General features: G+C 39.8%; 1 protein-coding gene across 1 annotated transcript in view; it reads left to right on the top strand.

Annotated features, from left to right (window-relative positions):
- Window positions 1-15,995, top strand: part of LOC103657339 (putative protein ZNF720) — a 46,587-nt gene that overhangs the window by 11,014 nt on the left and 19,578 nt on the right. The window contains exons 3-4 of the mRNA XM_040634403.1: window positions 30-156; window positions 651-746. Coding sequence (XP_040490337.1) covers window positions 30-156; window positions 651-746 — 223 coding nt within the window. The remainder of the gene's footprint in view (window positions 1-29; window positions 157-650; window positions 747-15,995) is intronic.

Here is a 15,995-nt window from a genome sequence, read left to right as displayed (position 1 = left end):
CCACTTGGTGACGGTGGTATGTCTTGCAGGGACTGCTGACATTCGGGGACGTGGCCATAGAATTCTCCCAGGAGGAGTGGCAATGCCTGAGCCACACGCAGCGGGAACTGTACAGGGACGTGATGCTGGAGAACTACGGACACCTCCTGTTCTTGGGTGAGGATGACTCCTTCCAGATGTCCCAAGCCACACTCGGGGTTTCGTTCTTCCTGTGAAGACTTTCTCTTGGAAGATTCCCCTTGTGAATGCGTGGAATTCAGATCCAGACAGGGAAATAAGTAGGGGTTTGTAGATATAGAGAAAATCTTCAGGGTGTGTCCTTTTCAGCTTTATTTTCCCCTTCCTGAAGGGAACAGCATCACTTCTGTAGATTACTGGCAGTTCTAAACACTGAGTGGCATAAAATGATATTGCCCACATCTTCAGTTCCCTATTTCTACTCTTTATTATTGTATTAGTAGTACTTGGAAGTGGAGGTCAGGATGTGAACATTGGAAACACCTCCTGTGTGTCCTAAAGGGGCTTCTGGGCAACAGCTTTTGGGAAATCATTTTCTAGAATTCTACAATGTCCTGTCTTCTCTACTGAGCACAATTGTGGATTGAAAGAATCTCCAGCAATACTCTTTTTCCTTTTTTTCTAATAAACAGGTCTCGTTGTGTCAAAGCCAGACCTGGTCATCTTTTTGGAGCAAAAGAGGGAGCTCTGGGATGTGAGGAGAAAAGAGACAGTGTTCATCCACCCAGGTAGGTGGGAATGAATGAAACAGATGATGGAGGTGAGGCCTAAAGGTCCAGGAAGAAGCAGGACCTGAAAATATGATTTGGGGAGCTCTGCTTCTACAGAAATGATTGTGAGAAGCCTAAGTTCATTTCTCTTCATCTCACAGAGGGCCATCTGTCCAACACTATTGCGGTCTTCTGTCCTCTAAGAATTCTCCTTCATCTCCAGTGATCTCCATCACGTCCTCTGTGCATAACAGAAAAAACCAAAAAACAAAAAACCTTCCCTTGGACTGTGAGGGCCTCAGTGATCTGTTTGCTTTTTACTGCTTCTGGGTATCTGGGAAAATCTGTGCACAGAGAAGAACTCTATATTAAGCCATCTTTTAAGTTTTATTTGTTGGAAGTACATGAGAAGAGTGGTGCAGATAACAAGATTTGGGCAGAAATCCCAGAAACACTGGGGACAGAAGTGATGTGTTGTCTGCTTTATTGTTTCCAAACCTAGGACAGTTTCAAACATGACCCCACAAAATTCAGACTCCATAATTTCATCATAGCCCTAAGCACCTCCCTAAAATGAGAAAACGTAATTCCCTATTTTACTTCAAAGTCTTTTTTTGTTATGCACTATCATTTGAAATTCATTTTAAGTAATCTGTATGCTGAACATGGGGTGCAAATTTACAGCCCTGAGATCAAGAGTTGAGCGCTCTACTGACTGGGCCAGCCAGGCCCCCCAACCTCAGAATTCTTAAATGAGTGCTATGGAGGACGTTAGAACATTGCCCACCATGTAGTGCAGTCTCAGTTGTTACCCTATTTCTGTATAACTTAATGTCATTCTATAATTGTCTTGTTTTGTACAAAAATTCCTGGGACTGTCCTGAATATTCTCATTTTCTGATTGGATCTATGTGAAATTAGAGTTTGACGGTCTTAGGTTACTCACAAAAGTGGAATCCTATTGTATCTGTCTTTGTGACTCCTTTATTTCATTTAACACACTGTCCCCGAGGCTTATCTAAGTTCTGTCAGGTCACAAAATCTGTTCCTCTTGGAAAACTGAGAAGTGTTCCGTGATATGTATATGCTACATTTTATTTTTCCATTTATCTGTGCGTGGCCATTTGTGTGGATTCTGCCTATTACTGGTTTCTGTGCTGCAATGGACGTGGATGTGCAAATATCAATTTCAGATCTACCTTGGAATTCTTTCGTGTATGAACGTGGACGGTGGTTGGCTGGATCATAGGATAATTTTATTTGTAATGTTTTCAGGAAACTGCATAGTGTTTTTCATAGCAGTTCCACTATTTTATATTTCATCCAGCACTATTTAAGGGTTCCAGTTTCTCCACACTCTTGCTAACACGTTACTTTTGCTTTATTTCATAGCAATTATCCTGCGATAGCTCATTGTGGTTTTAATTTGTATTTCACTAGTCATTAGTGATTTCGAGCATCTTTCATATGCTTGCTGTCCAGTTGCTTATATATTTTTTGGATTAATGTCTATTCAGTCCTCTGCCTATTCATTCATTCATTCATTCATTCATTCATTCATTCATTCATTCAAGATTTTATTTGTCAGCAAGCACAAGCAGGGGGAACGGCAGGCAGAGGGAGAAGGAAAAGCCGGCCTCCCTCTGAGCAGGGAGTCTGACTAGGGGCTCGATCCCAGGACCCGGGATCATGACCTGAGCTGAAGGCAGACACTTAACTGACTGAGCCACCCAGGCATCCCTTTCCCCCCCCCCCCGTTTATTAATTAGGTTGTGTATTAATGTTGTGTTGTGTGACCTGAGCTGAAGGCAGACACTTAACTGACTGAGCCACCCAGGCATCCCTTTCCACCTGTTTATTAATTAGGTTGTGTATTAATGTTGTGTTGTGTGACCTTTTTATTAATTCAGGAGATTAATTCCTTTTCACATATATGCTTTGCAAAGATTTTCTCCCATCTGTAGTTTACTGTTTCACTTCATTTTTTTTTTTTTAACAAAATTTACTTATTTAATTTAAGAGAGCATGGGCACGTGAGCAGGGGGGAAAGGGCAGAAGGGAGGGGAGAGGGAGAGAAAATTTGAAGCCAACTCCTTGTTGAGCACAGAGCCCCATGTGGGGCTCAATCCCAGGGCTGGGAGATCATGACCTGAGCTGAAACCAAGAGTTAAATGCCTAAGCAACAGAGCCACACAGGCACATTGACTCACTCCATTGCTTTTTAAATATGCGATAGTATTTAAGGTTGTTGTAATCCCATTGGTTTATTTTTAATTTTGGATATCATATCCAAGAATTCGTTGTGAAATCAAATGTCACATAGGTTTTTCTCTGTTTTTTCTTTTTTTTTTTTTTAAGATTTTATTTATTTATTTGACACAGAGTGAGAGAGCACAAGTAGGGGGAGCAGCAGAGGGAGGGAGAGAAGCAGTCCCCTTCCCCCCTCCCCTGCTAAGCAAAGAGCCTGATTTAGGACTTGATCCCATGACCCTGGGATCCTGACCTGAGCTGAAGGCAGACACTTAACCAACTATTTCTGTTTTCTTATAGGAGTTTTATATGTATATGTTTTGTTTGTCAATCCATTTTGAGGTAGTATTTGTATATATGGTTTTAGGTAAGTGTCCAACTTTATTCTTGCCATGTGGGCATCCAGTTTTCTCAACACTTGTTTTAAGATGCTGTCCTTTACCTGCTGTGTGCAATAGGCACCCTTGTGAAGTTCATTTGACATGAGCTTTTCTATGTGGGCTATTTATTCTGTTCCATTATTCTCTGTCTATACTCCATTATTTTGATAAGTATGACTTTGTAATTTGCCTTAAAATCAGGAAGTGTGATACCACCAAAGTACTCTTCATTTTCCAGATGTTTCTGGGTGTGTGTGGTCCTGTGACCTCCGTATGAATGTTAAGATGGGTTTTGATCTTTCTGCCAAAAATGTCATGGGGATTTTGATAGACATTGCATTAAATCTGTAGATTAGGGGCGCCTGAGTGGCTCAGTCAGTTAAGCGTCTGCCTTTGGCTCAGGTATTGATCACAGGTTTCTGGAATCGAGTCCCACATTGGGCTCCCTGCTCAGCGGGGAGTCTGCTTCTCTCTCTACCTCTCCACCCTGTTCGCCCTCTCTCTCTCTCAAATAAAGAAATAAAACCTTAAAAAAAAATCTGTAGATCACTTTGAGTAGTATTGACTCAATAATATTATTAAGTATAATATTAAGTATACCATTCTAAGAACATGGATATGTTTCCATTTATTTCTTCTTTCAATTCCTCCACAATATTTTATAGTTTTCATCCTACTAGATTTGACCTGTCATTATGTTAAATCTTAAGCATTTTGTCTTTGTGATGTTAGAATAGATAATAGAAACACAGATGATTCTATTTTTTGTTTCCAATTTCCATGACTTTTATTCATTTATTTATTTTTCTTGTCTCATTGTTCTAACTAGAACATCCAGTGCTAAGTTGAATGGAAGTGAAGTCACTTCATTGCCTTGTTCCTGATTATAGAGGAGAAGCTTTCAGTCTTCCCTATTGCAGATGTTAACTTTAGACTTTTCATATATGGCCCTAATTATGTTGAGGTGATATCCTTCTATTCCTCCTTTCTTGAGTGTTTTCTATTGTTCTGCATCAATTCATATTATGTGATTTTTGATCTTTATTCTGTTAATGTGGAGTCCTAAATTTATCCTTTTCCTATGTTGAAGCAGCTTTGAATTAGAGGAGGAATACCACTTAATCATATTATAGAATGTCAAAATGTGCTTTTGATTTTGTTTTATTGTAAATTTTGCATGAATATTTATCATGGGTAGTAGTTTGTATTCTTAGTTACTTGTATTGTCTTCCTTTGGCTTTAATAGGTAATTTTGGTGTCATAGAAAATGTTTTGATAATTCCTCAATAAATGTTTGCTTGAATTATCCAGTGAATTCATCTGGCCCATGAATTTTCTTTGTTGTGAGGTGGTTTTTTTTTTTTTAAGATTTTATTTGAGAGTGAGGGAGCGAGCAAGCGAGCATGAACGGGGTGAGGGATAGAGGGAGAAGCAGACTCCCCGCTGAGCAGAGAGCCCAGTGCGGGGCTCCATCCCGGAACTCCAGGTTCCTGACCTGAGCTGAAGGCAGATGTAACTGACTGAGCCACCCAGGCGCCCTAGTTGTGAGTTTTTTGATTGCTCTTTCAATCTACTGAGTAGATCTATTGTAATTGTTATAATTTTGTCATGCTGCGGTCCAGATTGGTTGTATTTTTGTAGAAATTTGTACTTTTTGGGGTATCTGTAGACATGTAATTGTTCATCATCATCTCTTATAGATATTTTTATTTCTTGGCGTCAGTTACAATTGTCTGCTTTAAATTCTGATTTTGACTTTTTTCTCTTTTATTCTTGATCAAGTTAAGGGATGTCAATTTTTTCAGAAACGCCTTTTGTTGATATTTTCCTATTTTAGTGATACTCTAGTTTGGTGATGTCTGCTGTATGTTAAAATTTCCTTTCTGCTGTTACTATTGGGGTTAAATGGCTCATTTTCTGATTCCTTGATGTATGAGAGTAATTTGAGCATTACATTATCACAGAATTCTATATTTGTGTATGTATTTGCTATATTGAAGTGTGTTGTATTTTCATATATATTTTTTGTTGTCTAGAATCCTTTTTCAAGTTGAAGTATACTCTTAGCCTTTTTTGCAAATAGCTAGTGATGGGACACCTGGGTGGCTTAGTCAGTTAAGCCTCTGCCGTCAGCTCAAGTCCTGCATTGGGCTCCTTGCTCATGGGGAGCCTGCTTCTCCCTCTCCCTTTGCCCCTTCCTGTGCTTGTGCTCTCTCTCTCTGTCTGACAAATAAATAAAATCTTTAAAAAAAAATCTATGATGAAATTCTGGTGAGTTTATTTGGTATAATTTCATTTGTTCTACAGTTTGATTGATAGGGTATTCTTGCTTGCTAGCTTTTCTTTTTACAGGACTATTTGATCATCCACTCCGTTTTTCGTACAAGGTTACTGCTGAGAAATCCCTCAGTAATTCTGTAGAAGCTCTCCTGTTCGTGACGAGTTGTTTCATTCTCGTTGCTTTCCAGATTGTCATTTTGTTTGTGGTCTTGATATTTTGATCATAATGTGTACCTGTGTGGATGATATACTTGGAATTTATTGAGGTTCTTGTTGTAGGTCTGTTTCTTTCCTCAACTGAGGGAAGTTGAAACTATTAATTCTTCCAATGAGCTCTCTGTCCTCTTTTCTTTTTCCTCACCTAATTGGGTCCCCTTGATGTGTATATTGATGATGGTGTTTGAGTCCCCCCAAATGCATTGGCATTTGTCCCAAATCCACATTTTTTTTCCTCCTTATAATTAATTAATTTTAAATGAATGGTCTTCAAATGTTCTAGTGTTCTCTTTTGCTTGATCAAGTCATTTTTGATTCTTCTATTGAAATTTGAGATTTAGTACTGGTACTCTTCAGCTTTCATTTTCTCTTTGGTCCTTTCTTATACTTTCTAATTGATATTTTCATTTTGTTCATGCATAGTTTTCTGATTTTGTTTATTTGTTTACTCTTTTAAATCTCTGGTCATCGTAAAGATGATTATTTTAAATTGTGTATCAGCTAATATAACTCTATATTACTTAGAACCAGTTCCTGGAGATGTATTTTGTTCCTTTGAATGGACATGTATTTCTGTCTCTTTGTGTGCTTTGTGATCTTCTGTTGAGATTTGGGAATTTAAACACAGCTACCTCTTTCAATCTTTGTGGATCTGTTTTGTTCAGAACACCAGTAACAACCTGGAAATTCTGATTTTGTCAAACTCATTTGAGAATGTATATTCTCTGGGCATGTGTGTAATTTCCCAGTAACAAAACTTTTCTGTTCAAGAGCACACAATATCTTTCTCTTCCTGATGTCTGTCTCCAGTACTGTAGTCTTCCTTGTTGTTAACATAGCTCTCACCTTTGTTTTTCTCATGACCACCAACGTGCATCCCTTGTATTCCACCATTCTGTTTAATGTTCTGCGCCATGCAAAATGAAATAAGCTCAGACAGCTGCACAAAAAGCCTCAACGTTGGACACAGATTCCAGTATTCTTACTTTCCTCCAAAGAATAAAGGAGAAATTGAGTGTTTTTTCACAATCCTGCCATGGTGTGCTGGGGAGGCAAAACAAGTATGGGCAAATGTAACACGTTTTCCTACCCTCTTCAATAAGGCTGTTCTTGATTTCATCTTTGATGGGTTTCTTTGACCTCTAGATTGGCTTATGTTCCATAAAGGCTATGTGGTCAAAATCCCCTAGGTATGTTTATGTGTCCATGGAGCAGTGAAGTCCTGATACTCCCTAGTCAGCCATCTTGCTAACAGGCTTGATTGATTTTAATTTTGTATATTAGAGCTTTTAAGTGTATTCATCTGAGTGTAGTAAGTGGAATGATTTTACTTTTGTGTTACTTGATATCTTTCAGATACATCTTTGCATGACACCCAGGACTTGTTAAAGCTGCAATGCATAGAATATTTATTCCAAAAAGTGTCAGTAGGGAGATCTAAAGGTATAACATAACTAGTAATTCATTTCTTTCAGTCCTTTAACTTGATTTTTTCCCTCATTTTTTTTCATCATGGTAAGTGTACTCCTTAATTCCTATCACTTATTTGACCCATCCCTCTACCCACCTCCCCTCTGGTAATCATCATAGTTTTCTCTAGTTAAGAGTCTTGTTTCTTGGTTTGTGTCTCTCTTTTCTCCCTTTGCTTGTTCATTTTGTTTCTTAAATTCCACATATGGGTGAAATCCTATAGTATTTGTCTTTCTCTAACTGATCTATTTTGCTTGGCATTATACTCTCTAGCTCCATTCATGTCATTACAAATGGTGAAATTTCATTCCTTTTTATGATTGAATATATATACATCTCCTTTATCCATTCATCTATGGATGGAAACTTGGGCTGCTTCCATAATTTGGCCACTGTAAATAATGTTGCAACAAACATCGGAGTGCATGTATCCCTTTGAAAATTAGTCTTTTTGTTTGTTTTGGGTAAATACCCAGTAGCGCGATTGATGGATCATAGGGTAGTTCTATTTTTAACTTTTTGAGGAACCTCCATACTGTTTTCCAGAGTGGCTGCCACAGTTTGCATTGCCAACAGTGCAAGAGGGTTCCCTTTCCCCACATCCTTGCCAGAATATAGCCATTCTTACAGGTGTGACATCATAGCTCATTGTAGTTTTGATTTACATTGCCCGGATGATCAGTGATGTTGAGTATCTTTTCATGTGTCTGTTGCCCATCTGGACGTCTTCTTTGGAGAAATGCCTGTTAATGTCTTCTGGCCGTTTTTTAATTGGATTATTTGGGGGGTTTTTTGGTGTTGAGTTGTATCAGTTCTTTATTTTAGTATTATTATTATTTTTTAAGATTTTATTTATTTGAGAGAGAAAAAAAACAGGGAGAGTGAGAGGGAGAAGCACTTCCCACTGACTGGAGAGCCCAATGTGGGGCTTGATCCCAAGACCCTGAGATCATGACCTGGCAGATGCTTAACTGACTGAGCCACCCAGGTGCCCCTCAGTTCTTTATTTTAGATACTGATATTTTATCAGATATGTCATTTGCAAATACCTTTTCCCATTCCCTAGGTTGCCTTTTAGGTTTGTTGATTGTTCTCTGTGCAGAAGACTTTTGTTTTGATGTAGTCATAGTAGTTTATTTTTGCTTTTCATATGCTTGCCTCAGGAGAACTATCTAGAAAATTGTTGCTATGGGTGATGTCAGAGACATTAGTGCCTGTGCTCTCTTCTAGGATTTTTTTAGTTTCAGTTCTCACATTTAGGTCTTTAATCCATTTTGAGTTTATTTTTGTGGATGGTGAAAGAAAGTGGTTCACTTTTATTCTTTTGCTTGTAGCTGTCAAATTATCCCACTACCATTTGTTGAAGAGACTCTTTTTCCCATTGTATATAAATTTCTCCTTTGTCAAAGATTATTTGACCATATAATTGGGTTTATTCTGGGTTTTCTGTTCTATTCCAGTGATCTGTGTGTCTGTTTTAATGCCAGTACCATAGTGTTTTAGTTACTAACCACTTTGTAATATAACTTGAAATCTGGAATTATGATACCTCCAGTTTTGATTTTAAGGTTGTTTTGGCTATTTGATGGCCTAAAACTTCAAATAATGTGTGATTATTTTTCCCACAGCTTATCTATTGTATGCTTTTCTCCTTTCAGTGACTCCTGGGATATTATGATGGATATATTACAGATTATATAGGGTACTGATGATGGTTTAGGTGAACTATTCCATGATGGTGCTACTTGGCATCCATTTTGTGTAGTCAGTGGGTTTGCAGGGGACTTGAACTGACACCAGCCCTGCTTGCTAGTGCATTTCCTAGACAACACCATGCAAGTTAGAAGTTAACGTAACTTCCAGTATGACACCCCCAACTGCCCTTGTAGCAACCATGTTGCCTGGCACTCTAGACCCTCCCCCGTATGTGCCCCTCGGAGAAAATCCCCACAAAGCTTACCTAAACCTGTTTTAGTTTGAATGGCTCTATGTTGACTTAGCCCAGTAATTCCAAAGCACTCCACCATGGATACTAATAAAGGAATGTGGCCCATGGCATAGGTGGAGGGATTCTATTGATGTTTAAATGAACTGAACGTATGCCCAGTATGCCCACGAGAGTGCTGGGTGTATAATAGATACTAGATTAAATAGAAGAAAAATATCCTAATAGAAGAGGTAAGAGAGAATAAGTATAGCAAGAAGAATTGTATGAATTCTGCATGTGGAAAGAGGGCATCTGTTTCCAGGTTACACAGCTGACTCTAAATATAGAAAGAAAAATTCTACTTGTTTTACTTTTTTTTATTAAACATTATTCTTTTTTTTTTTTTTTAAGATTTTATTTATTTGAGAGAGAGAGCACAAGAGCAAGAGCACAAGCAGGGGGAGCAGCAGAGGGAGAGGGAGAAGCCGGTTCAGACAATTTTTTTACTTGTGCTGTGCCTTGAGTGCCCTCATTGACCTCTTAATTGAGATTAAAGGGATGCAAGGCCAGCGGGCCACAGGATTATTTCAGACGTTTAGCACCGAGAGGGATGTGAACATTGGTAAAACAGGATGATCTATACTCCCTAGAGAGAGAAAGATAAGACCTATTGATGTATTAAAAGCACACCTAGAGAACTCTTTTGAAACGTGGGGAGGGAACTGGAAGAAGCCTGTAGTAATTCCATAGTCCAAGACAGTTCCTGATGGTGTCATCTGATGAATAAATGTAATGGAATGGAGGCTTGGGAAATATGGTGAGTTCCTGAGGATCAGGGAATTCCTATTTTTCTTCATGATTTAACCGCATTCCTGGGTGTTACTGGCAAGCAGATGCTGTTGGATGACAGAGTTTACTGATCTTCCCTGGGTCTACATTATTGGTGGCGGATGGTGAGGGGGGGTATTGGATGATGGAAGCACTGTAGACATCCCTTTAAAATGGCATATGTCAGAGTAGATGTTGGAGATGAAGAAGCGTTCTGGACCCTGTAATAGGCAGGATCAGCATGTCATGGGCTGTGGCTGCACAAAGCACTGGTATCCCAGGTGTATTACCCAGCATAGGTCTGATGCACTGTAGGTCGGTGCTCTTCCAGGGATGGGCCTCAGAGCTGACACGTACCTCCCTCGTTCCTCTTAGCCCGTGATTAGGGTAGTCACGTGCTCTGGGCTCTGAGCTGGTTACTGAGTAGTTGGGGACACAGGTCAGCAGTGAGAGGCAGTGAACATGTCTACTGCAAATAGTCCACCCAATTTTTAGGCCAGAAATCCCCATGGTCTTTCACAGCCCTTGCTGTTCTTACGCTTATCCTGTCTAGAGTGGAAATAGGATTTCTATAAGGTGTGGAATTCAGTACAATGAAGTCGGGTAACAGATTCATCACATTTAACATTATTGCAAGTGAAATATAATTATTTCATTTTATAGCTGTTAATGTTCAGCTATACTAAGAAAGAGTAATACTTATAGAAAATAAAATGTATATTTTGTTTTATGTACACAAGGAATATGTAGGAAGCCCATGTCTGATAAAATGACTGAGACATCATATGGGGTACCCTCTTTTTCCTCATTTTTGCTCTGGTATTATCCATATGCAGCATTGTGCCCCTCTTTCATCTCTCATGGCCCCAAAATCTTTGCCCCACCACTAGGTACCAAACTCTGTTTCATGATTAAGGAGTAAGAAAAAAAATCTGACAGCACATAGGGATTTTGGTTGTAAGTTATTTCTTTTTTATTCAGGGCAGTCCTGCCTCCACAGGCACTTCTCCATCTCACTGACCAGAGCTCTCTCAGATGGCGTTCTAAGCAGCATTGCATGTGTAGCCGAAGTGGACACCCAAGAGTATCATTAAAAATGACCATTTTTACCTGCACTGTGTCACAGCATCTGACACAATGGCCATCACCCTTTTCACTGGAATATTCTGCATTTGGCTTATTTCATATAACAAAATGTCTTTCAAGATATAGGGGCCAAGAGCCGGCCATCCCATATAGGGCCATTTTGGCATGAAGATTATTTTGAGTTCAAAAGCAATCAAAACCCAGCGGATTCAGGAAAAGTCTTTACCTCTCCCCTCAAATGCCTAAAAATAGTTTAGATAGCAAAACTGCCCCAGGAAGAGATGGCACCATAGATAAATACATGAGGGTATAATCTAAGTATTGTGGACAAGGAGGAACCTGATAAGGCCTGTTTGATCAAAGTCCTCTATGTCCCATTGTTTCTGAGTGGTTGGCAAACATATGCTTACCAAACGTGTACTCTTTTCCATCTTCTTATGAATTGCATTTCTTCCCATTGAAGCCCCAGACCTTTACTTTCTTCTTCTTAGTTCAGAATGACATGTTTGCCTATCTTTGGATTTTCATGTCTGTGTGGATTCCCCATACCTGTGCCCTTATATTTTATTTTCTCTTGTTAATCTGTCTCATGTCAATTTGATTCTTAGGCTAGAAGAACCTTGAAAGGGGCAGGGATTTTTACTGCCAAACAAAATTCATTTTGTTGCTACAAATGGAAAGATTTCCTTAGATATATAGATAGTTGTTCTTTGTTTTTTAAGATATCTATCTCTACCTCTATATGTAACATTAAAAAAAAAAAACCCATTTGAGTGGAAACAGAATAGTTGACTCCAAAATACATAACCGTGCATATAGATTGTTTTGACCAGAAGGCAATTAGGACACAGCAGGCTCAGAAATTTTTTCCCTTTTCTCCTTTAATTATTTAAAAGAAATTAGATGGGGGACTGTAAAGAGTAAGATGGAGTCACTCATGTGAAGTAACCAGTCATGTCAATTAGTGATGTATGCAGTCAAGGACATTGTAGCTAAGACCCTGTATCGCTCATACCGGCACAGACTGGCAGTACTTAGGACTGATAATCAGTAAGCCCAGCCCGTGCCCTGGCAGAGCTGAGAGCTGATCATCACTAGAATGAGAAGAGGCCTGCAAAGGCCCAAGACTGATGATGAAATCCGTCAGGAAGAAAGGACTTGTGCAGCAAACTGCAAAAAGTTCTGAAGCAAACCCTACCATGTTTGATCACATTTGAAAGGCACCTTCCACCAAAGGTTCTGCCTGATTGATCTCTGAATGCAGTGGAGATCCTACACTGCTTGAACGTGATAAGCAGTCTGGGCCAAGAGTGGGCCCAGCATAGACCTGAGTCCCCATCTCAACTGCATGCTCAAGAGACTGACTTCACCTTTGGTTAGTCAACTTCTTACCCCTTATTGTATCATGTTTGTTGTGTGACTTTACATCGTTTGTTTTGTGTGACGTGTATGCAGCCAAGTTCAATGCTTAGTGAAACGTTACTGAGTTTGGAATCCTCAACCTGCTTTCCAATTATGGTAATCTTGCATGACGATTGAATAAAGCTGACATTGTAGAAAGACACAACTCACGTATGTGCCTTTATAGCATGCTTGAGACTGGAATCTGTACCAGGAACAAGAACTGATACCAGAGATAACTTTTTAGATCAGAAAGAGTTACCTGCCTGGCATGGCAAAATTAGCTTACATGAGCTCTTTCTGTTTTCCTGTTTACTGACTTCTTTCTCCCTTTTGAGGTTCTAAATCCCTACCCCTTTCTCTTGAGGGCAGGATGGCATATAAATGTGAGTTGCATGTCTTTGAGCCTCATGCGTTTGGGGTTCCTCCTTTAAAACATTTAATTTGTTTTTCTCCTGTCAATCTGTTTCTCAGCCAAGAACCTGGAAGGGCAGTGGGAAAATTAGTTTTCTTCCCCTGCACTAAATTATTACCAAAAAATAGGGGTGCCTGGGTGGCTCAGTCAGTTAAGTGTCTACCTTCAGCTCATTCAGGTTATGACCCCAGGGTCCTGGAATCAAGCCCTGTGCCCCGTCCTGCTCCCTGCTCAGCAGGGAGTCTGCATCTCCCTCTTCCTCTGCCCCTCCCTTGCTCCTTCTCTGTCTCTCACTCATTCTCTTTCTCTCACTCATTCTCTCTCAAACAAATAAAATCTTTAAAAAAATAAATTACCAAAAATTAAAGAAAGAAAACCATGAGAACTTCCTCTGAAGTACTACTCCACGCTTGCTTTCTGTATTCCTCCCATCCATCTTTGTTTAGATCCTATTTTATACAATCAGTAGTCGAGAAAGAGAAGAAATAGAAAGGCAGGGCCCAGCATCTACATCCTCAGAGGAAATATGGGACACCGAGTACCAACTCCTATAGTATTAGGAGACATGTGCCTGAGGTTCCCAGCATATTGCATGTACCCTACATGTGTACACAGAGTAAATGCTCAATAAACATTGCATTAATGATGTGGCTGCGTTATTTTCCAAATACAGACTTACTGCGACATTACTACCTTCTCCATCCTGTTAACTTCAGAGGGCTGGCAAAAACTGTGATGTCTCAGGACTTTGATTTGGTAGTCTTCACTGGGAACCAGGAGTGCCTGTGTTGAGATAAGTGGATGGGTATAGGGGATCAGATGTGCTGTGTCTATTTTCTCTGGTTTAGTGATTTATGATTATGGGTCTGTGTGAAACAGGACTCCAGCTACCTCAGTCTGTACTTCCTAAGTACATTCTTCTTTCAAGCTTATCTTTTAACTCAGGGAAAAGACCAGGTAGGCAAAATCTCCTGATGGGAACCAGACTACCCCCTTAAGTAATAGAGTTCCTTTGATTGACCCCTAGACAATGATCAGCCTCATCTTTAGTGCCCAGCTGCATGTACCTACTGACTTTGTCCTACATTTTTCTTACATAAACCTATTAGTATTTTCAGCCCTCTGGAAACAGCCTTTAGTATACTATTCTCCTGCCTTCCTAGTGTTGACCTCACTGAAGTGAATTCCTTTCTTGCTGCACCACCACTGGTCTCTCTGCCTTTAGATTTTGTCAATAACGAGTGGCCAAACCTAGTATGGTTGGGACCCCTGGAACCAGATGCTTTTGCATCTTAAGCTTTGGTTACAATTTTTGTTGAGCCGGCCAGGAGCTGTGCTTTTGATTTGTGTAGTCCCCTTGGGATTTCCCGGATGGAGTGGTTGGCTGCAAAGGCATGCCAATTCTTTACTCACCCATTTCTTTACTGAGCTAGTGGTTGTGATGGGTCGGAGCTAGCTACTTGAGGCTAGTTGACCCTGGGCCAGGGAAGTGAGGAGAACAGACCCTCCCAGCTGCTGAAACTTGTTTTGTTTTGGGAACACTCCTTTCTAGATGCCCTGAACTGCCATCTACTACCTTAACCACATTTGGTGAAACGGAGAAAGGAATTATATAAGTAGTGGGACCTAGAATTTTGGCTCCTGGTAAGTTCCCTCAGTAAGTGCACATTGAACCTTTTCCTTCTTTGTCTCCCTGCTGTTGGATTCTTTTGAATCACTTGTTGTGGTTTTTCGTGAACTGTTTGTTTCAGGTTTTTGTAACTCTAAGCTTGCATAGCTTGAGCTGTGGCAGGGGCCATTGTAATTTATAAGATACTATTGGAAAAAAGAAACAGATGTAACATAAATGGGAATGTAGGATATGCTTTTGGGAAGATTGCTGTTGGAAATTGTGCATGTATATGAGCGTGTGTGTGTGTGTGTGTGTGTGTGTGTGTGTGTGTGTAGAAAATGGGGGAATGCTGATTCTGTCCTCTCTCAAACCCCCAAGGGAGAATCCAGCTGGTTGGGGTTTATTTTTTAGTTATTAACCTAGGACCAAGAAAAAAGGATTTTTTTATTGTAACGCCACCTTGCCCATGTATATGTTATGCTTAAAAGAAAGATGGCCACTGAATGGGTCTCTTGGATTTCTTTCTCCCAATATGGTCCCTCCAAGAACAGGGTTTTGTTTTGGCTCTCTTAGCTTGTCTCGGAAGCTGTTTGGTTCACTTGGTGAATCTCCAACTTTTGGGGATAAACCAGAAACTGGGATGATATTTTGTTCAGTTGGTGAAGCTCCAGGTTTGGAGGAAGAAGGAGTGCTATCAGATGTTCTCTCTGCTTCCTTTAGTTTAGTTTTGTTTCATCTGTGTTCTTTCTGAACTTTTGCGTAGGAAGAGGGGGAATGCTCCTTCTGTTCCAAAGTGAATCCATTTGAACATTTTTTGAATGAATGGTGCAGAGGGCTGAAAAGCAACCAGAGAAAAAGCCTCTTTTGCCCGAGGGAGAAAGAGTAGACAGACCTCTGGCAACCCTGGCATCTGTTCCTCCTACCCTTACTATTCTACCCTCACAGAAACCTCCTTTGGAGGTTCAAATGGAAGCATCTCCCAAATCAAAATGAATGGGCCCAGAGGATCCTGGACTTACACCTCCCACTTTAGATTTCCCCACAGGAGCCCCAGGTAAAACTGACAGTTGGGAACATATTGATTGACTTTTTAGTAGACATAGGTGTAACATATTTGTTATTGAAGCTTATTCAAGGTTGTTGGTTTAATTAAAATGGATGTATCTTTATAGTTATCAGCATTAAATATAAAACTTCTGTTGTACCTAAATTTATTATATTAGTCTTATCTCTGTTACTATTCGTGTCGTCAAAATAATGGTTAATTTTGTCTGTCTCATAGAGTTTTCATGGGTAATTGTTAAGAGCAAGTAGGTTGAATAGGTAAAAAGGTTTATAGCTTTCAAAACCTTTGAAACTTTCAAGTTTTGCTAGGTTAAATGATAAATTGGTTTAAACTCAC

This window comes from Ursus maritimus, unplaced genomic scaffold (genome assembly GCF_017311325.1).
Source record: "Ursus maritimus isolate PB19 unplaced genomic scaffold, ASM1731132v1 scaffold_19, whole genome shotgun sequence".
Lineage (NCBI taxonomy): Eukaryota > Metazoa > Chordata > Mammalia > Carnivora > Ursidae > Ursus > Ursus maritimus.
This window is presented reverse-complemented; position numbering and strand designations above follow the sequence as displayed.